General features: G+C 35.5%; 3 protein-coding genes across 3 annotated transcripts; 1 reads left to right on the plus strand and 2 right to left on the minus strand.

Moving 5' to 3' along the window:
• Window positions 1-828: 828 nt before the first annotated feature.
• On the plus strand, window positions 829-7,183 carry LOC147549824 (uncharacterized). Its single transcript, XM_086670547.1, has 4 exons — window positions 829-987; window positions 6,312-6,355; window positions 6,433-6,565; window positions 6,648-7,183. Exons 2-4 carry the CDS (start codon window positions 6,330-6,332, stop codon window positions 7,020-7,022), a joined length of 534 nt encoding a protein of 177 aa, XP_086526673.1. The 5' UTR covers window positions 829-987; window positions 6,312-6,329; the 3' UTR covers window positions 7,023-7,183.
• Window positions 7,184-7,244: 61 nt separating this feature from the next.
• LOC147549825 (uncharacterized) lies at window positions 7,245-9,042 on the minus strand. The gene is made up of 6 exons (XM_086671015.1): window positions 8,953-9,042; window positions 8,792-8,881; window positions 8,631-8,720; window positions 8,458-8,559; window positions 7,980-8,352; window positions 7,245-7,287 (listed from the first exon to the last, which is right to left on the minus strand). Exons 1-5 carry the CDS (start codon window positions 8,956-8,958, stop codon window positions 8,188-8,190), a joined length of 453 nt encoding a protein of 150 aa, XP_086527141.1. The 5' UTR covers window positions 8,959-9,042; the 3' UTR covers window positions 7,245-7,287; window positions 7,980-8,187.
• Window positions 9,043-9,194: 152 nt separating this feature from the next.
• Window positions 9,195-9,986, minus strand: LOC147549826 (protein FAR-RED ELONGATED HYPOCOTYL 3-like). Its single transcript, XM_086668392.1, has one exon. It carries the CDS (start codon window positions 9,984-9,986, stop codon window positions 9,195-9,197), a length of 792 nt encoding a protein of 263 aa, XP_086524518.1.
• Between the last annotated feature and the right edge of the window lie 9,966 nt (window positions 9,987-19,952).

A 19,952-nucleotide genomic window follows, 5' to 3' on the forward strand; every position in this document is an offset into this window, starting at 1 on the left:
ATTCAAATTTTAACTGTCAAAAGATATCCTTCTTTTAATTTCTATTCTATTTCTCTCAACGACTCTTGGTTCTATTTCTTCATTATCTTTATTACCTTCGTTATCATCTCCAAGAAGAAAAATCAAATTTTCTTTTGAGAATTTATTTTCTCCAATATTCTCTCACACCTTTATCTTCTTCATCACAAAAATAATTCCAATTTTTTTTTTTTACTTTTACTTTTTCTTGTTCATATGTTTCGCTCTCCATATATATGTTCAAAACTTTTATTTTATGGAAATAAAAAAACTAAATCAGATTGTCCTATTTAGAAAGACTAATTGATCTTCTTCTTCATTTGTAAATAGAGCGCCAAGACCATATATAATATATATTTTTTTTATTGAAGCTCAAAGAGAGAAAGAGAAAAAGAAAGTTAAAGAATTTGGGAGAGAGAATCAGATTTGAAGAAAAAAACTGAGTTATTTTGATGATCGTAAAGATGAAGGTGGAGAAAATGTTAGTGAAGAATAAATTCTTGAAGATGAAGCTGGCGATCAAATTGAGACAATTTCGACATTTCATGTAAACTAAGAGGTCACACCAGAAGTTGATCCTAAGTTAGGGGTCATGTGAGAACAATATAACCATCTATCCCATTTTGGTTTCAACAATGATACTCTTCCCGGCTGAATTCCCGGCCCAAACCCGGCCGGGTGAGTTGGCTTGCCAACTGGGAAGAGTATCATGAGTTGGAAAGCAAAAAAATCGATATTTTCGCTTCAGTCCCTAATAATATGTATATTTACAGTTGAGAACTTTATTAAATTAATAGAAACTAAGTAATAGAAAGTCAGGTTGGTAGAAACCAAGAGGATGGGTCGGCTTTTTCATCATCTTCCTGGCTAAAAAATTACCCCCAAACCTTTGCTAGGGTTTTTCAATATCCTAAATCACACAACTACTAATTAAGCTTTGAATCAACCGAAATTTATCCCCCAAACCGAGTAAGTTTGTTTCATCTCTAATCTTCTTCTCATTTTGTCTGTCTAACTCTCATGCTCTCTCTCTCTCTCTCTCTAGATCTTAGTCTTTTGATTACTTTTAATTTGTTAATTATTTTGTCTAGATCATGAAGTGTTAGCATTTGTTTGATCCTAGTACATCTTCTGATGCCATAAAAACAAATCATCATCGATCTTCTCCTCCTTGAAGTTTCCTAGGGTTTCAGGAATTGAACCATTAAGATTGTTATTAGAAACATCCAAACTTATTAATCCTTTAATATCAATTCTGGGTAAGTTCCCATTAAAACGATTGTTTTGTAAGAAAATACCAGTTAAGTGGGTAAGATTGTTAACAGAGATGGGGATTTCTCCGGTGAAGTTATTGGAAGAGAGATCTAATCGGAATAATCTAGTTAATTGTCTAAGACTAGACGGAAAATCACCGGAGAAAACATTCATAATATATCACTGTCTTTAGTTCCTCCAATTGTATTGAATTTTACCTATTATTTGCTGATAAAATACATAGAGGTCACTTCTATTTATAGAGTGACTTGGGTGTCTTATTATCCTAGGAATCTATCTAGGATAAATACAAATAATATCTTCTATATCTTGGACCGTTGACTTTATCTTCGGATCTCTTCTATATCTTGGACCGTTGACTTTGATATCTTCGGATCTCGATCCTTATGCTCTAATACTCCCCCTCAAGTTGGACTGCGGAACATGTGAAGTATCCAACTTGAAAATTGAACTTGGAAAAGATGATTGTTGCTCGTATACGATTAGATTCAAAACTTGAACTTGATTTTTGTTTTCCGTTTAATGTCGAACAATTGTCAATGGTGCTGAATTCTTTGTCGTCAACTTGAACTTTTATTCGCACATAAACTTTATATAATATTCTTTGTCTTTTGTAAGCTTGCATAACATTCTTTTCTTCTTTTATTCTTTTCCTCTTTTCTTTCTAGAGCTTGAATAACATTTGGTGAGGAGGAGGTCAGCTTCGAATTTATCAACTAATGAGAAGGCGATACCATATGTAGTTGATGATGGAAGAGAGGAACCGATAGATATAATGGATTCATCTTGAGGACCCATGAAGAGGATGATGAAGACAGTGTCACAAATAGAAAGAGAAAGGTGACATAGAAATTTGTCACAACTATAAACAGTTGAGAAAAAGTATAGTAATAAACACGACGTTTCCTGTATAGAGCAGAAACCGTGATAAAATATTCACAACAGCAAACATAGTGCCGCAAAAGAGACAGTGACAGAACTAAATAAAATGTCACGAATATTGTGAAGAACAACCAAGAGGTAATCAGAACACGATTGATTAGCCTCCATAAGCGAGAAGAGGAGAGTTGAAGCCAAGAATAAGAAAAAATATATAATCTCTATGAAAATCACACATAGTGTGAACATCTTGACAATGTGAAGATGTAGAATACATCTGTGAGGGAAAAATCACCATGATTGGATGGAGAGAGAAGCATCCATAGATGTGGTGCTCTTATTAGATCTATTGATATGCTATTGATCAGTGATCTTGACTAGATTGTTATATTAATGTGGATTCATTGTTGGTGCACAAAGAACCTCACTGATTTAAATATTAAAGTTTAGTTATGAATCTGACTTTAGGTTTTCGTTTTCATGATGGGATATCATGTGGAAAGGAGGTTGCACGATTGAATACCCAAAAACTTGGACTTTGATTTGGCTTATAAAGCATGATGTTCATAAAGAGAATTGATAACTTGATTCCTATGATTCAGATAGATGGTTTAATTACAAACACATAAAGACATATTCTGATTGCTATTAATATTAAAATGCATAGTTTGTTTTCCGTGCACAAAAGAGAAAAGAAGCAGAAGTCATCTTTTGAGAAAAAAAAATTATCAATGAAAGTCTCATAAAGAGACGATGACGATGATTGCATAGTTCGAGTGCGAAAAGCAGGATCTTTTTCAGTAGTTACTGAAAAAGGTGAAGAATGGAACACTATAAACGATAAGAAGACAACTTAGATGAATAAGACAAAGTGAAACAAATTTGTAGAACTTGTTCAAGATTTGCTTATAAACTCGAGAAGATGAGTATATAGTGATAAAAACATCATAAGATGAATGAATCGCAACAAAAAGTTGGCACTGGAGAAAGATAAGAAACTTGAAAACTTTAGGAAGTCGACCGATTGAATTAGCTTATATCACAACAAAAAGTTGGAAATTTAGAGAATACGAATAAATTGATAAAAAATCGATCGATTGATAAAAGATCAAACTTATTCGAAAGTTAACGGATTGTTCATAGCCATCAGAGATTGCTCAGTATCAATGCTAATGTAAAGAATGTGGATTTTCAAAGTTGAACTAAATGACCTTACAAGAACCCATTGCTGCACCAATGAATGGTACCTTGGGAGAAAAACCAGAATACTCTTCTCAATGTATATGTGCAATATCAATTCATGAATGAGTTTATGCACTTCAATGTTTATCATGCTCACAGAAGAGGCGGAAGTAACAAATGAAGTTGATGATAAAACCCTAGAAACGATCATCTCGATTTTGAGATGATGATAATCACAAGGTAGCTTGGAAAAGGAAAAGAAAATCGACAAAGCGAATTGATTAATGATACAAACCCCATGTGAACTTGTCCAAAACGATCGGAACGACCGATTGATAAAAGAGAAGACCGGAAAAAAAAATCGATCGGCAAAAGAGAGAGATAACTGTCATAAAATGAGAAGAAGAAACTAATTGATGTGTCACCGAGTGAGGTAAAATCGATGGTGGGACAGTGGAAGTTGTCCAAAAACACATGAGATACCGATTGGTGATAGGGAAGATCGGAAAAACTATCGAAAAATAAATAAATCTAGTGTTCATTGCAGCAGCTGGGTTTGTAAATGTTTTATACCAATGACTAACACCACCAAACCCTCTTCGAAAAAATCAATCATCATCGCTGCTACTACGACTAATAGAACCAGATACTACTACGACTAATAGAACCAGATTTATCTGAACTCACTGAAACACTTTTCAGTGCACCATCAAAGGACGAACATGAACCAAACCAAAAAGAATGCAAAGGATATTCTCTAACTACAAAAGAACAATTGAAAAAATCTTTCATAAGAAGATTTTCCTGAAGCCATTAGAGAAGCAGCATCAGAGAAGACGAAGTAATCAAAGTCACTTTAGCTAACCTCCATATGGGTATCTTGCCATTCTTTATAGATTATAAGAAGGATACAAAGTACTGCTAATGAATAGTAGCAGTGAACCAAAACCCTTTGACACCATTTGTTACAAGAACAAAGACAGTTTAGAGAGAGAGCAGAGTGGGAGTCAGAGACTCTACGAGATTTGTATTAAACTGTTCCAGGCATAGAGAAGATTCAACGGCCGTTTAGCTTGCATGATCAAACAACAAAGTCGTATAATTGACTTGTTTCGTTACAGTTACCAACACAGCTAAAAGACATGAAAGAAACAAAAGAAGTTTCATTGAAACATTTTCACAAACACTTCATATACATAGTAGTAGGGTTACCTGTATAGGCATTTGAATTCTGAAACTCTATTTTTAAAACATTGAACTCCCACATGTGGTCATGCCGTGGCAACAAACCAAGAGGTTGTCGATTAGAACTTTTCTATAGATCTTAATACTTTAATAAAAGTAACAAACCATATATAAGAAACTGCAGAATCATATGGAGTTCCTTGGGATTGAACTATCCAGAAACTTGGATTTTGATTGATGAAAATCTCAGAAAGAGTTTATGATGATGATGGTTCGCAAGTGGATATTAGATTGACACAAAAGCAAGAGAAAAAAAAATTGAATCGCAAGGAAAGTACATTGGATAATACGGAAGCTTGAAGGAGATGATTGATGAAATTATTATTAGGGTTTTAACTTCAAAGTGTTGAGTTTAACCGAGTATAGTATATCCCTCTTCTGGGATTGATGGAAGTCGAGAGAGAGAAGTCGAGTGAGACAGGAAAGGTTTTAGAAAATCCCTCTTAATCTTTGATAAAACGAGAGAGAGAGAGAGGTTTAACCGAGAGAGAGACTTATAATCTGATTCTCTTGATTTGAGTATAGTGCAACCTTCGGCTAAGAGATTGAGCCGTTGATAAATACATGTGAAATGATGAGAGAGTTCATGAGAGAGAGAGACTCCAGATTGAGTCAGTGATAAATACATCCATTAAAAAAAATTTGTGGAATGCGGAAGAGAAACCTGCTCTTGATACCATGTGAAGATTTCATGTTAGAATAAAAGATATAAACTAAAATAAATGACACAATAGTTTACGTGGTTCAGTCGGATGATCACGACCTACGTCCACAGAGAAAGCCATTAGTGGCTGCTTTATATTATCTCCACAATTGTGGGATTGATTGGTTACAGACTCAGACTCAATGCAACTCAATGATAAAATACATAGAGGTCACTTCTATTTATAGAGTGACTTGGGTGTCTTATTATCCTAGGAATCTATCTAGGATAAATACAAATAATATCTTCTATATCTTGGACCGTTGACTTTATCTTCGGATCTCTTCTATATCTTGGACCGTTGACTTTGATATCTTCGGATCTCGATCCTTATGCTCTAATATTTGCTCTTAATAATCTCTTCCATACAAGTTTGGGAATGAAAGATACTTCAAATTTTCTTTCTTTTCTTGTTTGGGATTGGCCAAAAAGGACTGTCATTGGTGATTGTGGTCATAGATGAGTAGTGATGAATTCGCCGGATGAAACAAATAAGTGAGGTGATTATGTCGTCGAGTATAATGGGATTACAAAATAGTGTGATGAGATAAGAGTGTTTGATTCGGTAAATTTATGGATTGTTGAATTGAATGATTAGAATTGTCTATTTTCTTGCTTGTTTGATTTGCTTATTCAGTTGATTGTGCTTGAATTTGTGTTTTTTGTCTATTTTAGCTTGTTATGATTTCTAGGTCGTTCTAGAATTTATTCTAATTGTTTAGTTTAGGGAAATATGATGTTATTCGAGCATGCAATTAAGGGTTTTAGGTTTATAGATTCTCAGAACCAAATACCATAGTTTTTTAGGTATAGTAAGATTCCGACCCTGGTGTGGACTCTCCAGTGGTAATTTGAGCTCTTTTTTAGATGCAGTAAGATTCGAACCTAGGTCCCTCAGGAGAAATACACATATATGTTCTAAATTTAGAACCATGCCTAAATAGTTCTGTTTGGTCTAATTTGTCTAAATTAATGGATTGTAATGTGATGCTATATTTTGTTTGCTTAGGTTACTGTTTTGCAGGCGATGGCTCGACTAACTGAAAGTGAAAGGTAATGGTGTGGTCGTGTGTATTTATTTAAAAACTATTTTGAGCTTATAATAAAGGTTATCTATTTTTGACAAATAGAAAATCTATGATAATGGATTCTGTACAAGAAAGAAAACAGATATTGTGTGCTTGCTCGAGTGGTTTTCTTAAAGTGTTGCTTTCCAAAACTGAGCGCAATCCTAATCGATGGTTCACAAAGTGTCCACAAGCGGTATAGTTTTTTTTACTATATTTTATATACACTATTTGAAGTATATTTGAAGTATATAGTTACAAGAATTCTTTATGTGTAGAGAGGATTTAATGACAAGGGATGTGGATTTTGGTGTTGGTTGGATGAACTTCGCTTATGTCCATGTGGGGATGGTCCTGCCAAGCTCCTCACATCAAAATCTGAAGGTCGAAGGTTCTATTGTTGCCTAAAGTCATCTTATAATGGAAAGCGTGGATGTGGGTTTCACATTTTTGAAGAAGACATCCATGATTGTGATGACATACCGGAGGCGTCTACCAAAGAAGACATCGAAATAAGTCGTATTGCTGAAAAGTTTATGTCTCTAGAGTTGGAATCTCGTAAAGCTATGGAGCGCTACCAACAATGTGAAGAATTAAAGAAAGAACTTATAAAAAGCGCAGAGTTGAAGTTGAAAGCCATCAAAAAGATGTAGTCATCGTCATATACTATGTATGTAGTTTATTTTGGGTCATTGTTGTTGTGTGGTTTAATTTGATCTTATGGTACAACTTTTAATCATGTATTGTGTATGATTTATTTTCATGTAATGGCAGATAATTACGTACTCTATCATGCTAATTTAAGCACTGCAAATGTCGTTGTTCCTTCAATTTCAGCTAGTTTAACAGGAAGAGCATGAAGCCAAGTAATACCATGACTAACATCAGGTTGTTCCCTGCAAAAGTTATTTCTATCAACTGGAAGTAGGGGTGGCAATGGGTACCCGTTTACCCGAGAACCGAACCGACCCCGAGTCTTAATGGGTAGGTACTGGGTATAGGTTTTAGATCCATTAAGGAAATCGGGTCATAAATGGGTATACCCGAAAGGACCTGACTAGGAGGCGGGTCCTTATCGGGTATATCCGCCGGGTACCCGACGGGTAATGGGTACCCGAGATAATACGAAAAATACCCTAGATTATATAGTATTCTTGTACGTCAGGGTTTTTCTCACCAAGTTACCAACTCACCAAGTTATGAAATTTCTCAAATCCTCTTTTCCTTGGTTGAAAACTAATTTATAAAACACAAAAGTGAGCGAGTTAATATAACATAAAGGTTCATTTCTTCTTTCTTGATTCCCCTAATCTCTAATCTCTTATACTCATCAATTATTGTACCCGAGATATTTGCTTATTTAAGGATCTATGTCATTTATGATATTTCTTTTCACTAGATTCATGCAAATTCTTCTACTTTAAGAAATATTTGATATACTTTTGTGAATACCCAATGGGTGCCCGAGAATTTTAAAGGTTCCGGTTCTGGATCCTTTGATTGAGGTACCGGTACCGGAACCGTCAAGAACCGAAACCGTTACGATTTATAGGTTCCGGTTCTGGATAGTTAAATACCTGAACCGGAACCGACCCGTTGACACCCCTAACTGGAAGGATCATAACTTGAGTTGTTCCGAGTGAATCAAAACTAGAAAAGTTTCACGTAACTAAATTAGAAGTTACTGCTAACACTTCAAATTCAAAATTAGAAGTTACTACTGCATTACAAGCATTACAAAATCAAATTCGCCGGCTAAAAAATCAAATTAGGTTTAAACGCATTCTTCTTAGACGTTCCATCGAAATCGCAATCTTCTTATTCGTCAGCTAAAAAATCAAATTCATCGTCGGGCTCGTCGATCAATTGAAAATGTGTCCTTCCATAACCAGATTGTCGAACTCCCATATTTGGTGAAAACGGGACACTTGAACCACTTGCAAATTGAGGACGATACACTCCCAGCAATAAATCCATGTGAGACTGCACCAAGCGAACATATTAAGATTTCTAAACTAAAGTAAACACAAACAAACTTGGAATTTTTTTAACTAAATAAGAAGAAAAAAGGTAAGTTAAACAAATTACCATCCTTGGTTCTGGTGTAGAAAATATAGTTTGACTACAACGAATCGAACTCTCTTGGGTACTCAACTCGGACTCACATGAAGGCATCTTAAAGGTTGGAATCTATAAAATAAACACAAACATTCTTAGAATTTTAACTAAATAAGATGAAAATAGGTAAGTTAACAAATTACCATCATAGGTTCCGGTGTTGAATATACTTGGGGCAAACTCTCTTGTGTCTCTTTCTCGGGCTCACATGAAGTAATCTTAGAAGATGAAACCTATTAAATAAACACAAACATGCTAAGAATTTTAACTAAATAAGATGAAAATAGGTAAGTTAACAAATTACCATCACAGGTTCCGGTGTTGAATATACTTGGGGCAAACTCTCTTGTGTCTCTTTCTCGGGCTCACATGAAGTAATCTTAGAAGATGAAACCTATTAAATAAACACAAACATGCTAAGAATTTTAACTAAATAAGATGAAAATAGGTAAGTTAACAAATTACCATCATAGGTTCCGGTGTTGAATATACTTGGGGAAAACTCTCTTGTGTCTTCACCTCAGGCTAACATGAAGTCGTCTTAGAAGTTGAAACCTATAAAATAAATACAAACATAATAGGATTAAATATAGTAGACAATGTAACAAAAATATGAAACATTAATAGAGGTAAGTTAGACAAACACGACTTACTTTTCTCTTTTTGTATGGTTTCTTTTTAAATCTAGTCTCTCTTGGACGACCCTTCTACTTAACTAAGACAGGATCATGGATATCTTCACGTGCATTATCCTCACAGTCGACTGTATAACCCGTTTGTCGACTTGCCCCTGAACTAGTTCTCTTGACTTCTTTTGAGTTCATCTTCAACTTATATTTCGACATCCATTCTTTTAAATGATTAGTGCTTCTCTCGTCCAAAGATGCCTCATCTGCTATTTCAGTGAATAACAAACATAATTCATCATAACGTTTCTGCTCTGGTGTTGTATCCCACCCACCATAGTTTACATTAACCCGTGTATGAGATCTTTTCACATCCTTCCTCCATCTCCTTAGAATGTATTTCTCCGGTATGACCTTCACATCATTTCTACACAACACCATCAGTGAATGTCGGCATAAAATGCCCTTAGACTCAAACAAAAGACAATTACATTTAATCTCACACTCAGTAGGCTGAAACAACACCATATATCTAGCCTTATTAAATTCCTTTTTCTCTGAAATTAAATACTCATACTGTCTGCCATACTCTCTAACCTCCACATAGTCACGAGCAAGTTTTCTAGATAGTTCGGAGTGAAAATCTTGAAACTTAGCTAGTGTGTAAATGTCCCTCATTTGTTTTTCTATTTCGAAAGGAGTCACACAAGGCAAGACAAAATTATAAGACCTAAAGTCTTCTCTTGCCTCTTTCTCAACTTTATCTTTTAAAGCGACGTTGTATTGTTCAACAAAAACCTTTAATGAGGTTTTCGCGTTAACATATCCATCAAAAAACGCATTCATACTCTCACTTCGTTGGGTACTAGACATTCCCGCCCAGAACTAGGATCAAACAAATGCTAACACTTCATGATCTAAACAAAATAATTAACAAATTAAAAGTAATCAAAAGACTAAAATCTAGAGAGAGAGAGAGAGAGAGAGCATGAGAGTTAGACAGACAAAATGAGAAGAAGATTAGAGATGAAACAAACTTACTCGGTTTGGGGGATAAATTTCGGTTGATTCAAAGCTTAATTAGTAGTTGTGTGATTTAGGATATTGAAAAACCCTAGCAAAGGTTTGGGGGTAATTTTTTAGCCAGGAAGATTGATGTGACATGAAAATGTCTCATCTGAATCTCTTAACCTGAGTTAGTTAGTTAAATTCGAGCGGTTACTCTGATGATTTGTTTGTGTTTTCTTTCTCAGATGTCTTTTACGGAGTTTGGTGCGGAAAAATGGTTAAAAACGGGTAAAAGACACATTAGGGGCAGTTTGGTCATTTGCTGATTTTGGAAATTTAGATACTCAGATGAAAGTAGAGTCCGAGACAAATCCAGTGGCGAAAACGGAAGTCGAATCGGAGCACGGATGACAAAACTGTAGTCAGTCAAAGTTTGGTTCAAAATCGGTTAACCAAGTCAATTGTAAGACACATGGCTACATCTGAAAACACGTTGCATGCTTTTAAATTGGTCTGCAATGCATGGAATCAAGGCCACAAACAACACGTCAACACCAGCCTCAAGGATTGGATCAATTCCAAATCTTTTCTCTACCCACTTTCTCTCACATCTAACAATCTTAATATATTGTTGACAATAAAAACAAACAGGAGGGCGTGGGATCATCATAGAAAGAGATTTCTTTGTCTTCAAAACAGGGAGAATCAAAACTTGGATATTCTAAGGAGCCGGGATTCGACTAAGTTGGGATTTGGTATATTACTCTTAACTGAAGAGATTGTGAAAGGAAAGATTGGAAGGATTTCATGAGAAATTTAGAAAGAGATAGCTGGAAATCATGATTTTCTTAGAGATGATATTGCCTTCCATTTTTATTCAAAAAAAAAAAAAAAAAGAAGAAATGGAAACTTTGAAGGTGAAGGCCATCTTTCTCTCTTTATCTCCTAACTACTTTGGCAAGTTATTTTCTAAAAGAGAGAAAGAATCATCTCTCTATCTCTCTGACAGTAAGGATATTTGAGAAGTGAAGAAGGGAAGAGATGATGAGGAATTAATTAAAAATTTGTCATTGATGGAAAGATTGAGAAAGCTTATGGAATGATTTTTAGAGAAAGATGGAGAATGGAAAGTTGTTTATAAAGCAGAGAGCAAAGGAGGAGTAAAGGGCATCTCGGTTTTGAGGTCGAAACAAATCACCATCTCGACTGGAGAGTTTTCCTCTGGTAGCTCAACCAAAACCGACTATATTAGAGAGAGAGAGTGATATAAAAAGCTCTCGGCTGGGGATGAAGAAATGGAGTTAGAGAGAGAGACAACCGAGAGCACCATCCATTGATCATCATCATCATCATCTATTTTTCTTCTTCTTCATCTTCTGTATTTTTCTTTTTGTGAGAGACAGAGAGATTCAGTGATTGAGAGAGAAAGAAACAGAGAGTGATTGAGAGAGAAAGAAACAGAGAGCTTTAATGGAGTTTTCTTCTTGATTTTTGATTTTCTTTTTTATTATAATTCGTCTACCTTTGTGAGAGAGATAGAAAGAGAGAATTAACAGAGAGATTAAGAAAATAGAGAGAAAACAGAAAGCATAGAGAGAGAAAGAGAATTGGAGAAGACGAGAAAATAGGTGAGAAACTTATTTTCTCATAAGGAAAATATTTCCGGGAAGACGAGAAAATCGTTTTTCCGGAGGGTGCGTTTGGCAGAATCTCGGAAAATCAGAAGGAAATCACTTCCTTAGGCTCTGTTTGGCTGGAAAATTAGTAAGAAATTCAACTTTCCTACTTTTCTTTTCTTTTTCCATATATTTAAGCTTCCATACTTTATCATGAAGAACTAATTTTCTATCTAGGGTTTAGATGAAGTCGTAATAATCATTTTCTCGACAATTTATTAAAGTTTTTACCATTTTAACGATAAAATCTTCCGGGTTTTTAGACCGTTCATGGACTAAAAACCTGAGTTATATAAAGAACTATCTAATCAGACCAAAATTAATTTGTCGTTAGAATTGTTAGGAAGACGGATTCAGAAAACCCTAGGCTCTCCCCCATTTGAGTTCCTTGTATCATTTGTAATTATTTTCATTCCGTAATTTTATTTTAATATTTTATTTTAAAAACCAAAACCAAATCATTTTAAAATCTCATTACTTCCTAATTTTAGAATAGGTTCAACTAGTCTCTGAGGAACGAACCGGTCTTACCGGAAATTATTACAACTTGACACCCGTGCACTTGCGGGTGTAGACCTATTTAGGAAACTTTTTAGGCCCATCAAAGATGATGAAAAAGCCGACCCATCCTCTTGGTTTCTACCAACCTGACTTTCTATTACTTAGTTTCTATTAATTTAATAAAGTCCTCAACTGTAAATATACATATTATTAGGGACTGAAGCGAAAATATCGATTTTTTTGCTTTCCAACTCATGATACTCTTCCCAGTTGGCAAGCCAACTCACCCGGCCGGGTTTGGGCCGGGAATTCAGCCGGGAAGAGTATCATTGTTGTTTTGGTTTTTATGAAGAAAAATCCACTTTGGTCTGTTTATGGAACAATTAGGCTATTTTATGTAGGAATCTCATCTGTTGCCTCAAATTAGTATATCTTTGTTTAATCTACACGGTTTATATTAGTGGTGAGAAACTAAATTCTTTGGAATCGCACTCTTTATTTTCTTAATGAGTTAATAAATAAGAATAAAACTATTAAGATATAAGAAGTTCAATAAATGTCATGGTTATCTAGTATAAATTTGTGGTTTAGTTTTGATTCTCTAGCTATTAATGGTATTGGAAAATATAGGCAGTAACTTCATAAAATACCAATAATTAGTATTTGATCTCCAACTGAATTTTTGGAGAGGTTCTATTAATTTATTTATTTTTGAGAAATCAACTACGATCTACGTCTCTCAACAAAAAACAAACTACGATCTACTCTAGTCATAACAAGATGTGATAAGCACGATAATCGTCTAAGTTAAACCGATAACTAAAAGGGCCTAAAATCCGATAACATAGAGCTTAAAGTCAAACAAACTTATTATTATTTATACCTTTAGTAACCCAAATTCAATTACCATGGATTCTACTTCTTCAAGGAATTGAATCTGGGACCTTCAGGATTTTGGAGTTAATGTCAAAACAACACTATCGGCCGGCCACTCGGGCAACCAAGTGTTGACGAGATGCTTTATAAATTAATAAAGGATAGAGTGACAAATTTTTTTTTTGACAGATAAGCTAATTCCATTAATAACATCCAAAAGATGTACATCGTACAAGCTTACAAATCCTTTAGAGGATCAAACCGAAAACTATAGACATAGTTAAGGATTTAAAATGGATTTCGCCAACTCATGTGGGGCGAAGTTTGCTTCTCTAATACAATGGTTTATTACCACGTCTCTTTCTGCTAGATACCCACGTAATCTATCCAAGTCGTTGATTAATCGCCACGGGGAAGCATCACGTCCGTCCATTATTAGGTTTACAAGGACTAAAGAATCAGTCTCCATTTCGAAACTTTGCAGCCCCAATCTCTCAGCTAGCCGAAACCCTAGTTCTATTCCTCGTAGTTCACTGTGAAGTGATGAAACCGGTGGGAATCTTTGTGCTTCTGTATCTATTATCTCCCCTCTCCAATCTCTCGCCACTGCTGCTGCTGCTGCTGCTCTATCATTCCTGTAAGCTCCATCAACATTTACCTTGATTCGTCCATGTGGAGGAGGTTTCCAAGTTCTATCCTGTAAAATATTCGAAAAAGAAGAAGTCACAGATGATGAAGGAAATTTTTTGAGTTCTAAAGCCATATTATGCCAGATGAGATTCAAATTGACATCTTGGTTTTGGAAATGTTTTGCATTCCGAGCTTTCCACCACTGCCACAACAGATAAGTGTATTTGTACCATTGATCATTCGAATTCTTTCCTTTAATTAGGATATCTTTGAGATTTTCAGTAGGATTATCTTTTAGACTTGTGAAGTCCGTATCCTGCAAAGAGTTAATGAATGATTTAAAAGTCTTGCATGTCCCAAATAGATGATTGGTTGATTCGATTTCATTGTCCGGACACATCTTGCAAGTTTGGTTCGTCTGTGGTATTCTATTCTTTATGTTTGATAACGTTGCTATCCCATTATGTAACAGCCTCCATATGAATATCTGGACTTTGGGATCCATCTCTTTCTTTTTCCAAAATTTTGACCAAGGAAAATCCCCAATATCAGGTGGTAAAACTGGTCTGATTTTTATGGCAGAATAGAATGATTTTGTTGTGAATCTTCCATGTTCTGTGTTCTTCCACATGAGTCTATCCCTTTCACATGTAGGTGATATAGTGATGTTTGTGATTGCCGTAATTGATTCTGCAGTGAAGTATTGTTGTAACAAGTCTATTTTCCAAGTCCTGGAATTTGATTCAATGAGATCTGCAACCCATGTTATATTTTGTGGTAGGCTCTGAATCAAAATTGGAATATGGTCTATCATTTCAGAAACCCATCTATCTTCCATAATTTTAGTATCAGTGCCATCTCCAATCATCCAAATGGTGTTATTTTGTAATGTTGTTCTAACTTGAAGCAATGATTTCCAGAAGGGTGATGCAGGTAAGTTCCTGTTTACTTTCCAAAAGTCCTCATTTTGTAAGTACTTGGCACTTAATAATTTGACCCATATAGCTTGTTTATTTGTGAGGAATCTCCAGGCCATTTTTGCTATTAGGGATTCATTTACCTCCTTTAATGATCTTATTCCTAGACCTCCATGTTTCTTTGAACTTGTTATTATGTCCCAATTGATAAAATGAATTTTCCTGTCTTGTGACCCATGACCCCACCAGAATGACCTTTCTTCCCTTTCTAATTGGCTTAGTATACCCTGTGGTAATAGTTGGTAACTAAAAGGATACACACATAAAGGACCTAATACTGATTTGATTAAAACTGTCCTTCCTGCCTGTGACACAAATTTTTGTTTCCATCCTGCAAGTGTTTTCTTAAATTTGTCCTGCAGCCAATCATAGCTCTTTATTCTATTACCTGGCTTTAGAATTAGTGCTCCAAGGTACTTTGCTTGGTCTGTCATGATTGGAGCTTTCAATGTGTTAACAAATTGATGTTTGAGATCAGGAGTTACTCCAGAGCTAAAATAGATGGATGATTTCTCATAATTCACTGCCTGTCCTGAAAAGCTGGAATATAATTTCATGAAGTCTATGATTGAATTAAGATTTGCTGAAGTAGCCTTACCAAATATTATCAAATCATCTGCAAACAGAAGATGTGAGATAGAGGGACTAGATGGATTAATTTTGTACCCTGTAAACAGACATTTTGATTCATAGTAATAAATAAGAAGAGAGAGGGCCTGAGAGGTGAGGATAAAAAGGTAAGGGGATAAGGGGCATCCTTGACGAAGACCCCTAGTGCCCCTAAAATTACCATATAACCGACCATTTAGCTGAATGCTAAACTTTGGTGTAGTGATACATTGCAAGATTAAGTTAAGAAAAGGGCCCGAGAGGCCCATAGCTTTAAGCACCAATTCCAAGAACTCCCAACTAACTCGGTCATATGCTTTGGCCATGTCCATTTTTAAGCAAAACCCTCCATTTTTGGCTCGAGAACCATTCATGGAATGTAGGACCTCTTGTGTGATTACTATGTTATCTAAGATCTGCCTATTTGGGACGAATGCATTCTGTGTCCACATGATGTTATCTTCTAGAGAAGGTTTCAATCTATTTGCTATTATCTTCATGATGAATTTGTAAATAGAAGTGCAAAGTGAGATGGGTCTGAACTCTGATGCGCAACTCGGAATCTTGACCTTTGGAATTAGTGCTAATGTGGTATGATTAAGTGTTGGATCTATCTTACCCGTAAGGAAAATGTTTTGAATGTACCCGATAAGATCGTTGCCTATGATTTCCCAGTTTACTTGAAAGTATTCACAAGGAAGTCCGTCCGGACCAGGACTCTTGTTAGACTCCATTTTCATGACCACATCTTTTATTTCCTCTGCAGTTGGGATTCCTGAGATGGCGCTTAATTGTTCATTTGGTATGACTTTATATGCACTAAGAATTTCCATTGGCGGTTGAACGACCTGTTCGGCTGTGAACAAATTCTGAAAGAAATCAATTAATTCATTAGCTATTTCATTCTCATTTGAAATAATATTACCGGACCGAGTTGTTAATTGATTTATCTTATTTTTTTGTTTTCTGATTGACATGGCTGTATGGAAGGCTCTTGTGTTTCTGTCTCCGTTGGCAGCCCATTTGAGTCTTGAACGTTGTTCACATTTTGTCCTTTCTATCTCCTCTAGATGAATAATTTCTTCTTGTATTTGACTTTCTACCTCTAATGTTAGAGTAGATGGTTGTAGTGCCTGAATATCTAAGAGGCGTTTTCTGAGTGCCTTTAATCTGTCCTTCATTATCCCAAACGATCTTTTACTCCAGATGAAAAGTGATGTTTTACCGATTTTGCCTTGTCGTAAAATGTTCCTGTTGCCGAATCCCAATTCGATGAAAAGGTATCCCTGTATTCTCGGTGATGTGTCCAATATTTTACAAACTTTTCGATTGTGGGAATTGTGTTACCTTGCACTTTTAATTTAAGAAGGATTGGGGCATGATCACTTGCATATCTTGGAAGGTGAAAGACTCCTGAATTCGGAAAATGTAATAACCAGTCTGATGATACCATGGCTTTGTCGAGTCTCTCTTGGGTCAGATGATGACGATCTCTATTATTAGACCACGTGAATGCAGGTCCGTTGAATCCCAAATCAATTAGTCCACTCTGTCGAATAAATGATTGAAAATGGTTCATGAAATAATTAGTTTGAGTACCCCCTCTTTTTTCCGATAAATGGCCGATGGCATTCATGTCTCCGATGCAACAGTAAGGATTAGTAACTGATAAAAGAATTGACAAGAAATTAGTCCAAAAAGAGATCCTATTATGCATATGAGGAGGGCCATAAATAGTAAATAGATCCCAATCCATATTTAAGTTATTATCATGTATAGTGGTATGTATTAGATTAAAATCAGAGGAATTAATACTAATATTAACATTATCGGTCCAAGCTAAATAAAGACCACCACTTCTGCCTTGAGATAGAACTTGGCGATTATTATTGTAACCCAAGTTAAGTAAGAAAGGAAAATTACAAGCATAAGAGAGTTTAGTTTCAGAAAGAAATATAATATCCGGCCTAGTGGCCTTCAGGAACTGATAAAGAGCATTCCTTGTCGGGGTGTTCCCTATTCCCCGGCAATTCCACGCGAAGATGCTCATTCCTCCATCGGCTTTAAGGTAGCCGTGACCTGTTCTCCATTGTTTCTATTTGCATTCTGTCTAGCCAAACGTTTACATGGCCTGGTTCCCTCCGTTTTTTCATTGGATGGATTTTCACTTAATACCTGCACTTCATTGAGAATGTTATCATTAAACTCGTTAGAAGAGGAAGCCTGATTAATGGGTCTGGATCTCTTTGTAGTATTGATTTTGTCTAGAATGTCTCCAAAACAGTCGTTTAGAGAGACCCTTCGCTCATTTTCTGTTTCTTCTATGATACCTAAAGGACTCGATCCTAATATTCCTTTTGAATTAGTGTTACTAGTACTACCAAAAGATTCCATTTCTTTAATAGTACCAGTTTTAGACATGTTCACTTTGAACTTGTCAGAATATTTTGGAATCATACTAGATTGAATTTTGGATCTTTGACTCTCCGATAAATTCATCTTAAGAATGTCTCCCATAAGAAGAATTATCGGGCAGAAAGTAAATGTGTGTCCTATTCGGCCACATGATTGACAAAACCGAGGCAATCGCTCGAAACGTAATTCTACATAAATTAATTGGTGATTAGATATAGTAAGGTTGATCCGGTTAGGCAAAGGCTCGGCTATAGTGATCTCCACTCTGACTCTCCCGAAAACTGTCCATTTGGACACATCTTCCGGAGTTGTTGGTTGATATCGTCCTATAGTTGAAGCAAGTCTGTTGACGTTGGTACTATTGAGATGTTTCATCGGAATTCCATGCATTTGAACCCAAAACCACACTTTATCGAAAGTATGATTAATAGGTGCCACATGAGGATTGCATTCCTGTAAAACAATTAATTCATCCATAATCACCCAAGGAGAACGAGCAATGGCCAATTCCAATTCGGTTCCTGTTGCAAATCGAATTAAGAACTGGTTTTCTTTAATTTCTGTAAGAGTGAACTTATTTGGCCCATACAGGACTCTAGAGAGTCTGATCATGGCCTGGTTAGTGTCAATTCTCTTATCGCTACAAAATTTAAGAACACCATGCTTTATGATTGTCTGTTCCAGACTTAATGATTCGAATCCTTCGACTGTTTGTACCGATGGTTCATTCGTTGTTAATTCTTCAAGTTGTTGCAGTAGGTCAGAATTGGTCGCATCCATGATGAATTTGAAGAAGAATGATGAAGAGAGAAGATAAAATAATGAAAAGAGACTAAATCTCAACCAAAGTAAGACAAGAACTAAGAGAATTAGTAGCAGAAATTTGTGTCTGTTCGTCGGTAACCGTAAAGAAACCGTCTGAACTACCCAAACCGACTAAAGAAAAGTGAAAGCACCACCAGATTTGGTTGTGCCGGAGAAAAAAATAACTGTCTCCGCTCCAGAGTCCCAAATTTTCCTCCTCAGACTTTGAACAACCGCATCCTATTGTTGTTGTGATTACGGACGGTTAGATAGAGTGACAATTTGAGGCAAGAAATTTGGTTCAGTGACAAAGAAACCAACAACAATATCAATATGACCATTTAAACCAAACTAATACGGGTAAATGGTAGTCTGGCCGTCTGGGGCAACTGAAAATGGCAATTTGGGCCAAAATGTTTGTCACCCACGTGTGTGACGATGATATTTTCTCATAATACCGAAATTACCCTTTCAGTCGAGTTATTCACTTTCTCCATTGTTTTCACACTCTTTCGTTCCCTATCTGCCCTGACCAATATTGAAACAAAGAGACGAAGACCGAAAGTTGAAAATATCACAAGGCAAAGAGATAAATGGGAAATTGCTAAAGCTGTTCACAAATAGAAAAACAGATTCGACGAAGATCGTGGGACTTTGGTTTGATAAAGCAAATAAGAAATTGAAAACTAGATATGAGGAAGATGATCTTTTTTATTACAGTAGTATTTTAATGAAGGAACTAGACATGTTCAATTTTGAAACAGATTCGACGAAGCTGAGTTTAGATCTGTTCAATTTTGAAACAAATTGTGTTTCAACAAAGATGAAGTGAACCCTTTGGCTTTTGGTTTGGTTTGATTTTTTTTGTTTTTGAGAACGGTTAGGTTTGATCATGTTTCAATTTGATTTTTGGTTTGATTTTTTAGTCTGGAAACGGTTCGGTTTGATTTGTTTGATTTTGAAAATTGTTTGCTTTAATCTACTTGTTTGTCTTATTTGGCGAAGGCGAACATGAAAATAATTTGGTTTAATTTCATTTTGATTTAATTTTATTGATCAACTGAAACAAGATTTAATTTGTTCGGTTTTCATGAAGACTTTAGAGACTAATTTATGTTTCAATAATTTGATTGAATAAGTAATGTGCTTGATGTTTTCTGGATCAATTTTGTTTTTGAGTTTACTAGATTGATGATTTTGATTTGTTTGTTTTTGTTTCTGAGTTTCTTGGATCAATTTTTACATTATGAATTTATGGTTGAAGTTTTGTAATCTATGTCGGTGACCTTGTTTCTGATAAATTATATGGGTTCATTTGATGTTTAAGATTGTTTGTGGTTGCT

Source organism: Eschscholzia californica, unplaced genomic scaffold (assembly GCF_041429995.1).
Source record: "Eschscholzia californica isolate CP2 unplaced genomic scaffold, dmEscCali1.0.p SCAF_3, whole genome shotgun sequence".
NCBI classification, from domain to species: Eukaryota; Viridiplantae; Streptophyta; class Magnoliopsida; order Ranunculales; family Papaveraceae; genus Eschscholzia; species Eschscholzia californica.